General features: G+C 49.0%; 1 protein-coding gene across 1 annotated transcript in view; it reads left to right on the top strand.

The window, feature by feature from the left end:
* The window catches only part of LOC142365219 (protein maelstrom homolog), a 29,448-nt gene that overhangs the window by 10,709 nt on the left and 4,114 nt on the right, over nt 1-14,625 (top strand). Inside the window, exons 4-9 of the mRNA XM_075445854.1 lie at nt 6,369-6,455; nt 8,606-8,708; nt 10,691-10,846; nt 11,367-11,408; nt 12,280-12,407; nt 13,267-13,321. Coding sequence (XP_075301969.1) covers nt 6,369-6,455; nt 8,606-8,708; nt 10,691-10,846; nt 11,367-11,408; nt 12,280-12,407; nt 13,267-13,321 — 571 coding nt within the window. The remainder of the gene's footprint in view (nt 1-6,368; nt 6,456-8,605; nt 8,709-10,690; nt 10,847-11,366; nt 11,409-12,279; nt 12,408-13,266; nt 13,322-14,625) is intronic.

Genomic DNA, 14,625 nt, shown 5'->3' with positions numbered 1-14,625 from the left:
GGCCATTGCGAGGACAATGGAGCCAGACTGCTCTCCATTGTGGCAGACAGTGGAGAAGATGGGGCAAAAGGCAGAACGTGCAGCTTGGCTGTGCTCTGGGTGGGTGCTGGGGAGAACTTGTTCCCCAGGAGGGTGGTGCAGCCCTGGGAGGTGTCCTGGGGGGCAGATGGCTGGGAGAGGGTGGTGGCACAGACACCTCCAGGGGCCCTTTCCATGCAGCACTTCACCCATCTACGGTATCTTTCTACTGTGAGGAAAAAAAAAAAAATCGAAAGGAAACCCAGTGTAGCTGCAATTTATGCAGATTTCTCTTACTGGAAGATAACAGTGGTTTAGCGAGATCTTTCTTTCTTTGCTGCTAAAGCTGGTGCCTTGGGAAGGTGGGACGCATCAGCCTGCCAGCAGGAATGTTTGCTTCAGTTTGTGCTGTGCGTGTGAGCTCTCCTGCTCTGAAGGTGTTCAGAGCTTTCTGGATGCCCTAACAGCATTAAAATTGTGAGCTGCAGTTGTGCCTTCACAAGTTTGCTCTTAGGTTATCTGGGTTACAGCCGCCAGAAATGTTTTGTGCACGATGCACAATTCTAAAACGATGACAGCTTTTGTTGTAGCTTGGGCAGGACTTGAACTTCGGCCTCCTGCGCTGGAGCTGAGGGACAGTCGTTTTGTCCTGCCGTGCCTCTGCTCTGCCCCTGGCTCGCCCGCTGTGCCCTGGGGTGCCTCTTCTGGTCTTGTACCAATGTTCTTGTAGGGATAAAAGAGACCCTTTCTCTCCCCAGGTGTTTGTGAGGATGGTGCAGGCAAGGCTGTGATCTGTAGTTCTCTTGACCCCGTTATTTCTGCTGCCTGTGCCTGTTCTCTCCCCTCGCAGGAGATGGGAAGAGCCGCTGGCGCAGCGCTCTCGAAGCAGTGTGGGTGGCGGGCTGAGCTGCGGGACCCCGATCTGGAGGTCGTGGTGGACGGCCTGTGGCTGCTCAAAGACGGCTTTGTTGAGCCTCAAGTGGGGCTCTTGGTCTTGTCCACGTTTCTGCTCTGAAACCGTTCAGGTGCTGAGGACTGGGACATTTCAAAAGCGCCGTGTTTCTCTGTGGGCTTCCCGGGGAGGGACTGCGGTCAGGCAAGACCTGTTGGGGAGCTCAGTCTGCTTTTGGGATGCTCTGAACGGCACAGGAGGACAATTTCTTTGAGGTGCCTGTACTTCTGGAAGGATGACCCACACCTGCCTTCCATCTGAAATATGGCTTGGTGGCACTCATTTCTTGATGGGGGTTTGTGTTGGGGTTTTGTGTGTTTTTTTGAAAAGGGGGTGTGTGTGTGAACAGCTCAGTGCTAGTAGCTAGCATTCTGTGAAGAATCTTCTCCTGCTTAGAGTGAGGGGTTTTATAATTAAAAATACCCATTCAGTGTTACAAACTGGGCTCCCTTAGATTCAAGTGCTTGCTGATGGATTCCTGGCTGACAAAATTCCCCTCCCTGCTTGCTTGGATGTTAAATCCTCTTTAAAGCGGCCTTCAGGTTACCTAGTGTGATTTCTTCCAGCTAATCACAATTGTCGAAAATGTGGGTTTTGTTCTTAAAAAGTAGGATCAGAAGTTTGTAGAAACATTTTCTGTGTCTGGTTTAAATGAGTTAAAGCTCTTGCTGTTTCAGGTTGAGGGTTTCTAATATAATTTTTTTCCTCTTTCAGATCTTTGTACCTCTTAACGACATTCACTCTGTGGTGGGGATTCCTCTTTTCAGGTGGGCATTCTCCTCACCGGATTTGCCTAGGCAGTGTCAGAACGGGCATAATTTCTAAATGCTCTTGCTGTGAGTGTTTGTCTTCTGGTTTAATATTCACTGGACTGTCACACCAGTCTTGTGGTCTGTCTGGAGCTGAGCTGAGCACGCAGGCCAGACTTTGCAGGGAGTTATGGCTAAAGGCAGACTGTGGTTTCTGTCTGTCTGTCTGCAGATCTGTCCAGTTCATTTGGTCGTTCTTATTACAGGGGCTTTTCTGGGTGGTTGTGCCGTTACCTTCCCGTGATTTTTTGCTGTCTGCAGGCTTCTGCTGGCAAACACAGAGTATATCAAACCGGCAGGGCTGCGGTCCACAGCTGCGTGGGCCATGGCATCTCTGGCTGAAATGGGTGTCAGTGGGTGCTCGTGGCAAAGATGTGGAGCCCTGAATGAAGGAGGGGGTTGCTGCTTGTCAGGGCTGGTGCTGGAAGCTTGGGAGAAGTGTGGTGATTTGAATGCCCCGCGCTCTGATGGCTGTGGGCAGGGTTTGCCTTACCTGTGGTCAGAGCGCGCTGTCAGCTGCTGTTCAGCCAGATATCTGCTGTGTTCCCGGGTCCTCCTCAGGATCCGTGTATCCTTGTATGGGTGTGTATGTCTGAATGGCAAGAGTTTTTCACTGTGCGGGCTTCAAACGTTGTTTGCGGTTGTTCTCCCAAAAGAGAACAGAAGCAAGTGTGATGTTTTCCACAGATGAATTTGGAGCCAATACCTGTCTGCAGTCCGCTCGTAATTCGTTTCCCTAAACGTCACCTCCAGGCTAGAGGCACTGATGCACCGGCTTTGGCGAAACTGTCGATGCTTTCTGCTCTGCTCTCTTATGGGCAGGTTTGGCCCGGTAAACCAGTGGTGGTTGTTACCTAGGCTGGATTCAGTGGGAGTTGGTAGGTGACCTGTGCGTCCCTGAGGAGGCTGTGTCCCGGGAGAGGAGTCTGTCTGGCGTGGGACGCCGTAACCCCTTTGTTTGTGCAGGTGGGTGCCTTTGTGCTGGACCCCGTGTGTGGGCTGGGGACCGTACTGCTGGAAGCTGCCAAAGAGTGGCCCGTGAGCAGAAGTGTCCTAGTGCAAATGTTCCTCCGTGGGAACATAAACCAAGGTCCTGCGTAGCTGTGCAGGCAGGTGCTGGCAGCCCTGGATTTATACCGCAGGGTCTGCGTGAGGCAGCCGTGGCCTTTGAAAACTGCCTGGGCTCGTCCTGGGAGCGGAGGTGCCAGCGGGACAGCGCGCTCGGTTGTCGGTGTTAGAGGCAGCGTGGCTGTCTGTAGCTGGCTGGGGTCTTGCTGTTAGGACGTAGCCTCCGTATTTCTGTAAGTTCCAAGTGTCTTGAGCAGAGCAGAGCATGGAAGGAGTGAAGACAGCAGAGGCTTCAGCCATTCTTCTGTCTGCTGGGTCTGTGTATTGCTCTGTGTAATGGTACTGGATCTCCCAGCAAGGTTTTTGTGGTGGAAGGGCTGTGCAGCAGGGCAGTTGTGAGAAGGCTTTATAAAATAAATACGCCTGCTTGGCAACTAGATGACTTTTGTGTTTTTTCTCTGACCAGGAAGCCTGTTTCTGGGGTGCTGCTAGAAGCGATTCGCAGTTAGAGGGCGCAGATGTGAATGGAAGGACTGCAGGCCTGATGGAGAAGATGGAGTTACTGAAAGCTTCTGTGAAAGGTACGCCTGTGGGCTTCCCAAGCAAGATAGGCTGGAAGTGTTTTGTGGTTCGGGGATTATACAGGTGATGTAGGTTCTCTTGAGGCGATGTGTGGTAGAGCTGGCTCTCAGCCAGTAGCTGAGCAGGGACGCTGTAGCGCTAGCAAACAGGTAATTATTTGTTCTCTCCCCCTCTGAACTTTGGCAAGAATAAACTCGGCAGAAGACAATGAAAATAATTGTGGGACGTGGGCAGTAGTTGTCTGTCTTGATGGTAAATGTGGGAATACCACTACGAGTACCTACCACGGGAGAGTTTTTTGTGTCTTAGGGGAACACAGCAAGGACAAATGCAGATCAAACGTGGCTTGTAACTTAAATTTACCAGAGCAGAATAGCAGGGACTCCTGAAGCTCAGTGTTAAATTGCGAATGTTTTGCAGTAGGAGTATTTTAAATGACGATGCCTTTTTCCTGGATGTGAGGGAGTGTGCTTACTCTCAGTTCCTGAGCTAGTCTGGGGAGAAGGTAGTAATTTTATGACCTTACTTGGGACCTCAAAGCCTGAGTGTAAATTAGTCCTGTATGAAATTTCTGACAGACAAAAGCTGGGTGTTTTTCCCTGTGCGTGAGTGGTGGAAGTATACATTTTTTTTCACCTTGCAATATTTATTCTTACCAGAATGGTAAGAAATATTATTTCTTATTGATAAGAAAACATGTAGTGCTTTGTTTCTGTACTGAAAAGCTGCAGTTGGCCTAGGCTTGTAGGATAACGGAAGGTACTTTGATGTCAGGCTTTTCTAATACTGACCAAGTAATTGGTGTCTCTGTCACTGGTCAGAAGCTGGGGGGGATTTGGGGACACTGGGAGGGACTGGGAGGGAGTTTGGAGGCACAGGGAGGGACTGGGAGGGGTTCTGGGGGCATTGAGAGGGACTGAGGGGAGTTGGGGGCCCTGGGTTGGGACTGGGAGAGACTGGGAGGGGATTTGGGGGTACTGTGATGGGACTGGTGGGGACTGGGAGGGGGTTTGGGGGCACTAGGAGATGATTGGGATGCGGATTGGGGGCACTGGGAAGGGACTGGGATGTACCGGGAGGGACTGGGAGGGGGTTTGGGGGCACTGGGAGGGACTGGGGTGTTGTGGGAGGGGGTTTAGGGGCAGTGGGATACAGTGGGAGGGGACTGGGAGGGGGGTTGGGGGCAGTGGGAGGGACTGGGAGAGACTGGGAGGGGATCTGGGGGCACCGGGATGTACTGGGATGAACTGGGAGGTACTGGGGGACACTGCGAGGGCATCTGGGGGCACTGGGAGAGGAATGGGATGTACTGGGGGACAGTGGGAGGGACTAGGAGGGGGTTGGGAGGCACTGGGATGGACTGGAATGAACTGGGATGGTGTCACCGAAAATCCGGGCATAAAACCTCGTCACAGCACTGTGGTGTTAACAGGCAGCATTCTTTCTGGCAGCGCTGGATGCACGGGGGATAATTCCACCCAACGTGCACACCCCATGCCCCTTCCGTGCAGTTTATATAGATCAAAATATACATATTCATCTGATTACATAAGCCCTTCCTTTCACAGTCAAATCAGCCCATTTCCATAGACTCCTCCCAGCTCCGCTTGCGCAGTGCCTCCCAGTGGTGGTCGTCGGGGGGTCGCAAGATGAAGGCTCCTCCTCTTCATCACAGTGTCCGCTGGTTGACCCCTGTTTCCGCGCAAGCTCAGCCCTCTCCTGGCTCTTGTCCCTGCAGCCAGGTCGTCTTGACCGGTTCTAGGCAACTCCTGGTTTTAATTAAAACTGACTTCTTTGGGGGGAGATGTATGACTCTTTGCTTCAGTTCACTTACACAACAGAGAGACACCACAAATGCACCTGCAACCATTAGGTAACGCTATTTTTATTAAAAATCCCCCTCTACCACTATTGTTTAACATTAATGAGTACCTAGGGACTAAACCCTCTGATCCCAGCCCTAATGTCCAGGTGGGCAGGGCTGTACCAGGGACACAGCAGCATTGTTCATGTTTATGGTCAACTGATTCCATCATAGAATCACAGAATGACAGAACAGTAGGGGTTGGAAGGGATCTCTGTGGGTCACCCAGCCCAACCCTCTTGCCGAAGCAGGGTCACCCAGAGCAGGCTGCACAGGACCCTGTCCAGGTGGGTCTTGAATATCTCCAGAGAAGGAGACTCCACAGCCTCCCTGGGCAGCCTGGGCCAGGGCTCCGTCACCCTCAGAGGGAAGAAGTTCTTCCTCGGGTTCAGCTGGAGCTTCCTCTGCTCCAGTTTGTGCCCGTTGCCCCTTGTCCTGTTGCTGGGCACCACTGGAAAGAGTCTGGCCCCGTCCTCCTGACCCCCCCCCTGCAGATACTGATCGACATTTCTAAGGTCCCCTCTCAGCCTGCTCTTCTCCAGGCTGAACAAGCCCAGCTCCCTCAGCCTCTCCTCGTAGGAGAGATGCTCTGGTAGCTCCTCATCCTCGTAGCCCTCCACTGGACTCTCTTCAGTAGCTCCTCATCTTTCTTGAACTGGGGAGCCCAGCACTGGACCCAGTACTCCAGATGGGGCCTCACTAGGGCAGTGTAGAGGGGAAGGAGAACCTCCCTTCCAACCCAAACTCTAGGATTCTATGGGTAGTGGCATCCCCGGCTGGCCCGAGGGATTTCAGAAGACCTCTGGTTTGTGGTGGGGCAGTGCTAGTTTGCTCTCGCCCAAAGATGCTTCAGAAGCGTGTGCTCGCCAGGCGTTTGGAATCAAAGGTTGGGGGTCCGTTAGGGAGAAGGCTGCAGGAAATGTTTGGAGTCAGTGCTAGCAGTTGGCAGCTCTTGGCAAGCATTGAGAAGGTCCTTTGGAAATGCACAATTAATTTCTTACATGGAGTTTCTTGCTTTGTGGGGCTGCTAGGAGGAAGCAGTAAAACTTTTTTTTTCCCATTCCCTTTCCTTTAGTTGCTGAGTAAGGAAGAAAAGATGGGATATGCAGAGAAGGCTCGTAAGTGGAATGAAAAGAAACGCTCGGAGAAGATGGTGCAAGAGGTAAATGCTGAGAAAGGAAGAGCTTCCAGAGTAGCTGAACCAGAGGCGGAGGGAGTGGTGTTGGGTTTGGTCAGCTGTGGTGCCATGGAGGAGGACCTGCTCTCCAGAGCCTCCAGCCTGTGGAGGTTACGGCTGCTGGGGCAGTCCGTACCGTGACGAAGGTTAAGCGGGAAATTGTTCTGGTTTCAATTAAAGGTGAAAATACTCTATCCTGTTTTAAACCAGCGCAGCTTGTTCCTTTGGGCTCTTTTCCCAAGTAAAATGTCGTTCTCTGACAACTTAGTGTGATGTTTAACAACATTTTGCAGTGACTGGCTTTGCCATTTTTTTTTTCTTTGTAATCTTGTAAATTGGTGTGGCTTCTGGTGCTAGGTTCATGTTGCTCTTGCTTTGTGGGTGTCCTTAATTTAGGTGGTTCTTGGCGGATGGCCTGAAGCCACATCTTAAAGGCAGCTGCTGGGGCATTGTTGAGCGGCTGCGTGGTGGAGCAGGTCAGTGAAATGTTGGAACCTGTGCACAGAAAGAAGAATTGTACCTTGCCGTTGTTTGTAGATTGGTTTGGTTATGGAGAGAACAGTAATGCTCTGGTGGAGGACAAAGTCCCTCAATGTAAAAGTAAGCAGTTAGGTGAAGCTGAATGTGGTTGTAGTCAAAAACAGTGCTAACAGGATCCCTTGTACTATTTAGGGTCTTGAAAAGGTGTGTGTCTCATGTGTCTGTCCCTCCACCTCCCCTATTTTTTTGTCCCTTATGTCTGTCTCCCTCTCCCAGCAGTTCCCTGAAGCATAGTTTGCTTCAGAGTTTGACTTGTGCGAGGTGTGGGAAAGCTTATTTTATTGCAGTCTTGGTTGGCAGTGTGAAAACTTGTGTGTCACAGCAGAGAGCCTGGTCGAGCGAATGGATAATACCACATTTATTTCTTCATCCCGTGTGACTAGATACTGAGTATGAACTATGAATTAGTGGTGAGGACTATGAAACACTTCCAGAGGGAATGCCAGGATGATCATAGTGTGGAGTCACGGGTAAAGCTGGAGCAGTTAATTTAGTCAGTCCAGACTAGTAGGGAGATGTTAGGCAATGTTTTCTGATTCTGTGGGCTTGCTTATATCGAAAAGAGCTGTTTAAAATCTGATCATCATTGTGTTATGTAGCAGGCTAGGGGTATGTAATCAGTGGAGCTCCGTTTTCAGGTGTAATGGAGAGCTGCCTGAAATGACAGCAAAGTCAGAAGCAGAGGCTTGTGTATTTCCTTCCAGGAGTGGTGGCATTTTAGAAAGCTGTAATCAGGGAAAGCAATAATTGCTTTAGCAAAATAAAGATCATCATCCTTCTTGGCTGTCAGTGGAAATAGGGAAGTGTGTATGTGTGAGGTTATGTGTGATCTCCATTGATTAATCACACAGACAACCCCGCTGACTTTGTGTAGTGAAAGGTCTTGGTCATCTTTTGGAGGTGACTGAAGCTTAGGTGAATGGGACCGATTCCTCGGTTTATTTGCAGTAGTTGAAACTGATAATCCACAAACTTTGGCTAAGATGGTCATCTGGAATGAGTGCACCTAGATGTGGGTGTTATTCCCAGTTTGGGTCCTGAATGATTGAGTTCTGTAAGCCTGCCGGGTTTCTCTTCCTGTCCTCTGAAAAGCTTCCTGCTCCTGTGTGAATTTGCAGCGCTGAATGGACGCCGGTGCCTTTCTTACTTGCTCTGTGCCAGAGCAGCCTGATGGCTTCCCTGAGGCTTTGTCAGCTTTTCATCACTTTCCTTCCTAGTCCAAGGCAACTAACGCATGTGCCAAACTTTTCCATAAAGTTTATGGAAAAAAATTGGAAATTCCAACTTGAAAAGCTCCCGAAAACAATTTTTTTTTTGAATTGCATGTTGTGATTTTTAGCTGTAGCTCTTTGTAGTTGCAGTGAGTTGAGCAGGGTGCTAAGATACCCAGCTCTGTTTTTGTTAGAAGAGAAATCCTGCCTTTCGGGTCTGCAAGTCCATGGGCACGTGTATAGAAACTGCAGGCTTGTTCCACCTGACCGTCACTGTTAGTGGCCATCCTGTGTTCCTCTGAGAGGAGGAGGTGAAGGACTTTGTTGGGTGTTAGTAGACTGTTTTGATTTTTTTTTTTAACTTTCTCTTCTCTTCTCTTGCAGACGTCTAATGTGGCTCATCCGGTTCCTGCTTGTCTGACCACCAAGATGCCCGGTGTCACTTCTCTTCCAAAGGCCTCTGCTGTGTCCTGGGAGAACGATCAGGGTAGGGTAATCTTAGAGCAGTTGATCCTGGTAGACAGAAGCTTGCCCTGTGTAGATATTCTCAAGGGTACCTGTACAAAGGCTGCTTCCATTTTGCTAATGGCCGTCTGTGTCAGCTGTTTCTTTGTGTTAAACCAAGGGTCTGCTGCTGGGAAAAGGTCTTCTGTAGGACAGCGGGAAGTCAGTGCAGATGTGTGTTGTGCTGCCATGCCCCCTTCCCTACCCCCCCTCCCCCAAAATCCTTGTCCTCTGTTCTTTAGCTGGAGGGAAATGTAGCCACTAATGGTTTCTTTACAATTATTTCAAGGCTTTGAAGAAAAAGGAAAGTGTTGAACTCCTACGATTTGTGGTTTACAAGGTCTAACCCAAGTTCAGCATAAAATAATGCTTGTACTAATGTGAAAGGGTGAAGAGTTGTTAGATATCAAAGTTCAAAAATTTTGTGTGGTAGAGGTGTTAAAGCAAACAGTGACCTGTCCTCCTTGGGAGAATAAAAGAGGGGATATGTGCTTTGTCAGTGCTTTTGTCACATCCTGGCTTGCTTCCTTGGTGAAAACTCTTGACAAAACGAAACCTGTTTTATCGGTGCCCCCTTCTTCAAATGGATGTTTTGATTGGAATGGAGTAGTGAACACATCTGTAATCATTTCCCCATGAATATGACGTTATTCTGAAAAATGAGAAGTGGCAGTGCTTACAAGAGAAGTCACGCAGCCAGTTGATGTGAGCTGCATCTGCTGTGTGGCTAAGTTTCAGCTGAAGCCTTTTGCGTCACAGGTCTCCTGAAGTCTTTTCCTGTTGCCATGGTCATGGAGGGGCAGGAAAGAGCAGCTCCATAAAAAGCGTGATACATCTTAGTGTCCTCCCTGGCAGAGGTTGTGCTCCCCTGTCACTGTGATGCAAATTTGATGGGGTTGGTGGTGGTGGCTTGAGCTGGCACAATTTGTCTTTAAACTGAAGGAGGGGGTAATGATGAGGGATAACTGAGACGCATTTGATGCTGCTGCTCCTTTCTGTCTCGGTCCAAGTGCTGCACGGTTCCCTGTAGCTATATCCATTTTTTTGGTAAGGAAAGCGGGTCAGAGGTGTCTTTCCTGACTCCGCAGCTTGTAGAGGTTGATAGCCAATGTAAGAGAGCACCAGCATTCAAGCTTCGGACAAGTGGTGTTAAATGCCTTAAAATCTGGCCTAGAGCAGTATTTGTCTGCAAAAGCAGTTCTACAGCTCCGTTGTTTAGGAGAACAAGTAGGATTTTTTTGATGAGGGGCGTAACCTAAGGGTAAAGAAGAAATAGGTACCTAAAGCTTCAGTGAGAATGTTATGTGACATTCATGAAGAGAAGGATTAAGGTGTACTCTGAAACATTTTTCGTCGTTGGGTACTTTTCAAATTAGTAAATGGTAAATTTATTTCTTCACATTTGCTTTGGGTGTGCTTGCCGACTTCTTTGGGAGCTCATAGAGCAGTGGAGAAGCAATCCTTTTAACGAGCAGACTTGTTGCCTCCTCTTGCTGCAGAAGATTATTTCGCTGCTGTAACTTGTGTAAGTCACTGAATTGAGCTGGTGAGGCTGCTTTGCTGCCTCAGACTGATGTTTTTTCTAACCTTTTTTTCCTAGAGGGTGAAGAGACCTATCATAAAAAGGAATAGTAGGTCCTGTTGTTGATTCCAGGCCTCTTAACATTTGTGTGGGTTTGGGGGTTGATTTATTTTTTTCTTCCCTCTTTTGGCCCTGATCTCTACACACAGTAGCAGCTATGGGAGATGTACCGGGATCACTAATGTGCCTGACTCTTGCAGAAGTGTTAACTCCCTGGTCATCTGTGATAGAGAGAAAGAGCTGTGTTTTACTTGGTCATTACCCTACGTCACTCATATGATAAAGCGCGCTGAAGCTTACGCTGGATGAGATGAGGCCAGGATGGCTTGAGGTAACCTCTGTTGGCTCTTCTGAAAATGTGTGTGGGTTTTGTTTCCTTTCAGCCGTGGTTTCAGACATCTTCTACTTCCTGGACATTTACAGCCATGGCAAGCTGCCATCCAGCTGTGAACAGCGCTTCCTTCCTTGTGAGATCGGGTGTGTGAAGTACTCCCTAAAGGACGGCGTAATAGCCGATTTGCATCATTTCATCGATGCAGGTGAGTTCCAAGGAAGGGAGAGGAGAAGTAGTTCATCCTGCTTTGGGGTGAGAGGGAGGCGTTCTGCGGTCACTTACTGCTGCCCGGATGAGATGAAGATAGGTTTATTTCTTTGACTGTAAGTGGTTGGCCTTCTTCAAATATTGGAGCAGTGCTGGTTGTTTCTGGAGAGACGGACTGAAGCGTGGCTGCATGACGCTTGAAAGAGGGTAGAACAACTGCAGAAGGACCTTCAGATGTTTGTGCTTTGTAGTTCATGCCAATGAATGTTTGTCTTGGTTGGACCTAAACACACACACACACACACACGCTGTATCATAGACTTTTTGTTTTTTAAAATGCGTATGACTGAAAAGAACTTTTTCGAAAATAGTTGTGGCAGTTGTACTTGCCCCAGTGGAAGATGAAGCTGTTCCTTTCTGTACGTGAGACTGGTGCATGGCTGAGAGTTAAGGATCTGTCATTGTGGATGGTGGGTAACGATTGTTCTTTTTCTCCCGTCTCCCCTGCTCTTCTGCAGAAGCACCACCACTTGGTTTTCGGTACCGCTGCCAGACTGCTAGTGAGTATCAGTGGAGAAGAGGAGGGGTGTGCAGAGGTGTGTGGTTTTAGACTCAGCTTATCTGATTTGTGTCAGAACGTTTGGGAAGTCTGCAGTTCCTGCTTCTGGGAACTGGTGGAGTTTTGAAGAAAAAGGAGTGACAGAGCAGCTTGGTGCAGTCGCCTTTTGCATGTTTCTTGTACCCACAAATGGCAGAGCACTTGACCCAAAGTGGTTTTGTCAGTGGGAGAATTATTTGTGTTCCATCTTCCTATTTTAATTCCATAATAACTGCAGTAGGTTTTTCTTAAATGGGACAACTTTGTTTGGCTTTAAATGCTTTCAAGCCCACCTGAGCCGAGCGTCGTTCCCTTGATAGTCCTGGAGTGTATCTTCAGCATGAACTGCTAACTCATGATAGGGTAGCTCAAAGATACCAGTTTGTGTTTCAAAGTTGTGCTTGGCAGCTTCACATCTGTCACCAAAGTTAAAGTATTTCTGCTGTTGTTGTGCCTGGCTTGGCCTGCCGTGCTCCCTTTGTGACTCTTGAGTAGTGTTTGTAGATTCCCGTTGGTTTCTGTTAGGACACTTCCTCCCCTGGTGTACAGAGGGAACAAACTTGGCCAATGTTTCCTAGGTCAAATACTTAGATAATTGCCTTGTAAAAGTGGTGTGTGTGTGCTCGCAGCCCAGCCCTGCCAGTCTGCTGCTGGCAAAAGCAGGGTTTTGATGGCTTAAGCACAGACACAGTGCCTGTAGAGAAGAAGAGGGGGGTGTGTGTGTACGTATATGGATATAAAAAGATAGAAAGGAGGGGGGAACTGTATCATTTAAGGAAACAGGACTTGTTATAACTTGGTGTTTTGTTTTTTTTCTGACACCCCCCCATTAGGTGATGCCACTCATAAGATCCCTCTGTCTGGATTTGGTCTTTCCCGTACTTCTTACGCCGTTGTCTTGCGGGAGCTTCTGGAGTTTGTCCAGCCAGCCAGGGGTGTTTCGCCTCACATCTACTGCAGGGTATGGTCCAGGTCAAAGTAAGATGCTCTCAATCAAAACCTTTCGTTTCACTTCTGTTGGATGCCAAAGGAGATGCTTCACTCTCAAACCTAACTGGTGTGGAAAGGAGTGGGCAAAGGCGCTGTTTGCTAAGGTATCCCAGTTCCGTGCAGGAAGAAATGGCCCCTAGAAGCTGGCCTTTTTATAAAGCAGAGACCTAATTTTCTGCCGCCTTAGTTTCAGCCTGCGCTTCTGGCTGTAGTCTGCTGGTGAACATTTCACTTGGTCTCTGACTTTGTTTTAACTTAGGTTCAGAGCTTTGAAGATTGACTGAAATTGATTGTGCTGAACAATAGTTGCACAGTTCTGCTTTTCTAAGGGATGTTTTTCTGGCACTTTCCCCGTGAGAACACTGTACATCTTAATTTGTGCTCAAGTTTCATTTGCCAATGAGCAAAACAAACTGCTGGGCTTCAGAGGCGTTTAAGCTTTGTGACAGCTATATTAGGTTTTGATTCCATTGGAGCCTAATGTTAGTTCTTCAAAAGGCAGGGAGGGTGAAGATGTTGGTCTCCATCCATCAATATAGGGCTCTGAAGAAATACAGGTGAAAGCGATGCAGAGCTCAATGGAGATGCCAGTAGCATGGGTTAGCCTTTAAAGTGCCCCCAAACACAAGTCCAGTATTTCGCCTGGAGTTTGGTTGGAGAGGCTCCGTGGCATTTGGTTCCTCTTCAAGATAATTGTCAGGAAGAGCGTCCATTGAATCCCACAAACGTTGGCCTTTGTTTTGGAGGTGACTTTTTGAGTCAGAAGTCTTGCAGATGTCAGAGTTATATACTGTACTTCTTCAAAGTGACTGAAATTTTCTTTCCTCTAGTCTGGTGACAGATTCCGAATTAAGTGGTGTCTCAATCGAATGGCTAGCGTAACAGGTGAGAAAAGGATCATTTTTGGCCTTTTCTTTTTTCCCCGAGAGAGGGGTTATGTAGTCATGGACAGCTGTATTTGTCTGAAAAGCTTTGGGTCTGAAAGGTTTCCTAAAAGCTGGTCCTGATAGCTAGAACTACTTTGCATGCTTCTCCCTCTTGTTTTGCTCCCCATCGGTGAGAGCAAAAGAGCGTGATCAGACAGAGAAGGACTGGTTGAGGGTGTGAAGGTTGGGGGCAGCCTTGGCTGCCGTGGTCATGAGGTGGTGTGAGTTCAGGATCGTGCGTGGAAGGAGCAGGGCAGTAGGTAGGATCACAGCCTTGGACTTGAGGAGAGCTGACTTTGGCCTGTTGAAGGACCTTGGAGGAAACACCTGGGTTAGGGCTGTGGAAGGCAGGGGGAGGTCCGAGAGAGCTGGTCGCTATTCAAGCATCACTTGCTCCCTGCTCAAGATGGGTGCATCCCCATAGGTAAGAAATGAAGCAAAGGAGGCAGGAGACGTGCGTGGATGAGCAAGGAGCTTCTAGCAAAATTTGGATGGAAAAGAAATGTCTATGGAATGTGGAAGGAGGGAGAGAGCACTTGGGAGCAATAGAGGAAGGTTGTCAGAGCATGCAGGGGGGCGCGAAGGGGGGCTAAGGCCCATCTGGAATGCCACCTGGCAAGGGATGTCAAAGACAAGAAGAAGGGCTTCTTCGAGTACATCAGTATCGCAAACAGGTGACTAGGGACAATGTGGGCCTGCTGCTGTATGAGGTGGGTGCCCTGGTGACGGAGGGCATGGAGAAGGCAGAGTTACTGCATGCCTTCTTTGCTTCAGTCTTTACTGCTAAGGCTGGCCCTTAGGAATCCCAGGCCCTGGAGGTAAGACAGAAGGCCTGGAGAAAGGCAGAGCTTGCCTGTGTCGAGGAGGATTGGGTTAGAGATGGTTGAAGCAAACTGGACAGCCACAAATCCATGAGCCCCGATGGAATGCACCCACGAGTGCTGAGGGAGCTGGCGGATGTCATTGCTGAGCCCCTCTCCATGGTCTTTGAAAGGTCCTGGAGGACAGGAGAGGTGCCCGAGGACTGGAGGAAGGCCAGTGTCACTCCAGTCTCCCAAAAGGGCGAGAAGGAGGGCCCGGGGAACTACAGGCCAGTCAGTCTGGCCTCCATCCCTGGAAGGGTGATGGAGCAGCTCATTCTGGCTGTCATCATCAAGCAAGTGGAGGAAAAGAAGGTTATCAGGAGTAGTCAGCATGGATTGACCAAGGGGAAATCATGCTTGAGCAAGATCATATCTTTCCATGGTGGCATGGTTGGCTGGG

The sequence above is a fragment of the Opisthocomus hoazin genome, chromosome 33, assembly GCF_030867145.1.
Source record: "Opisthocomus hoazin isolate bOpiHoa1 chromosome 33, bOpiHoa1.hap1, whole genome shotgun sequence".
Taxonomy (NCBI): domain Eukaryota; kingdom Metazoa; phylum Chordata; class Aves; order Opisthocomiformes; family Opisthocomidae; genus Opisthocomus; species Opisthocomus hoazin.
The sequence above is the reverse complement of the archived record's forward strand: the minus strand, read 5'-3'. Positions and strand labels throughout refer to the sequence as shown.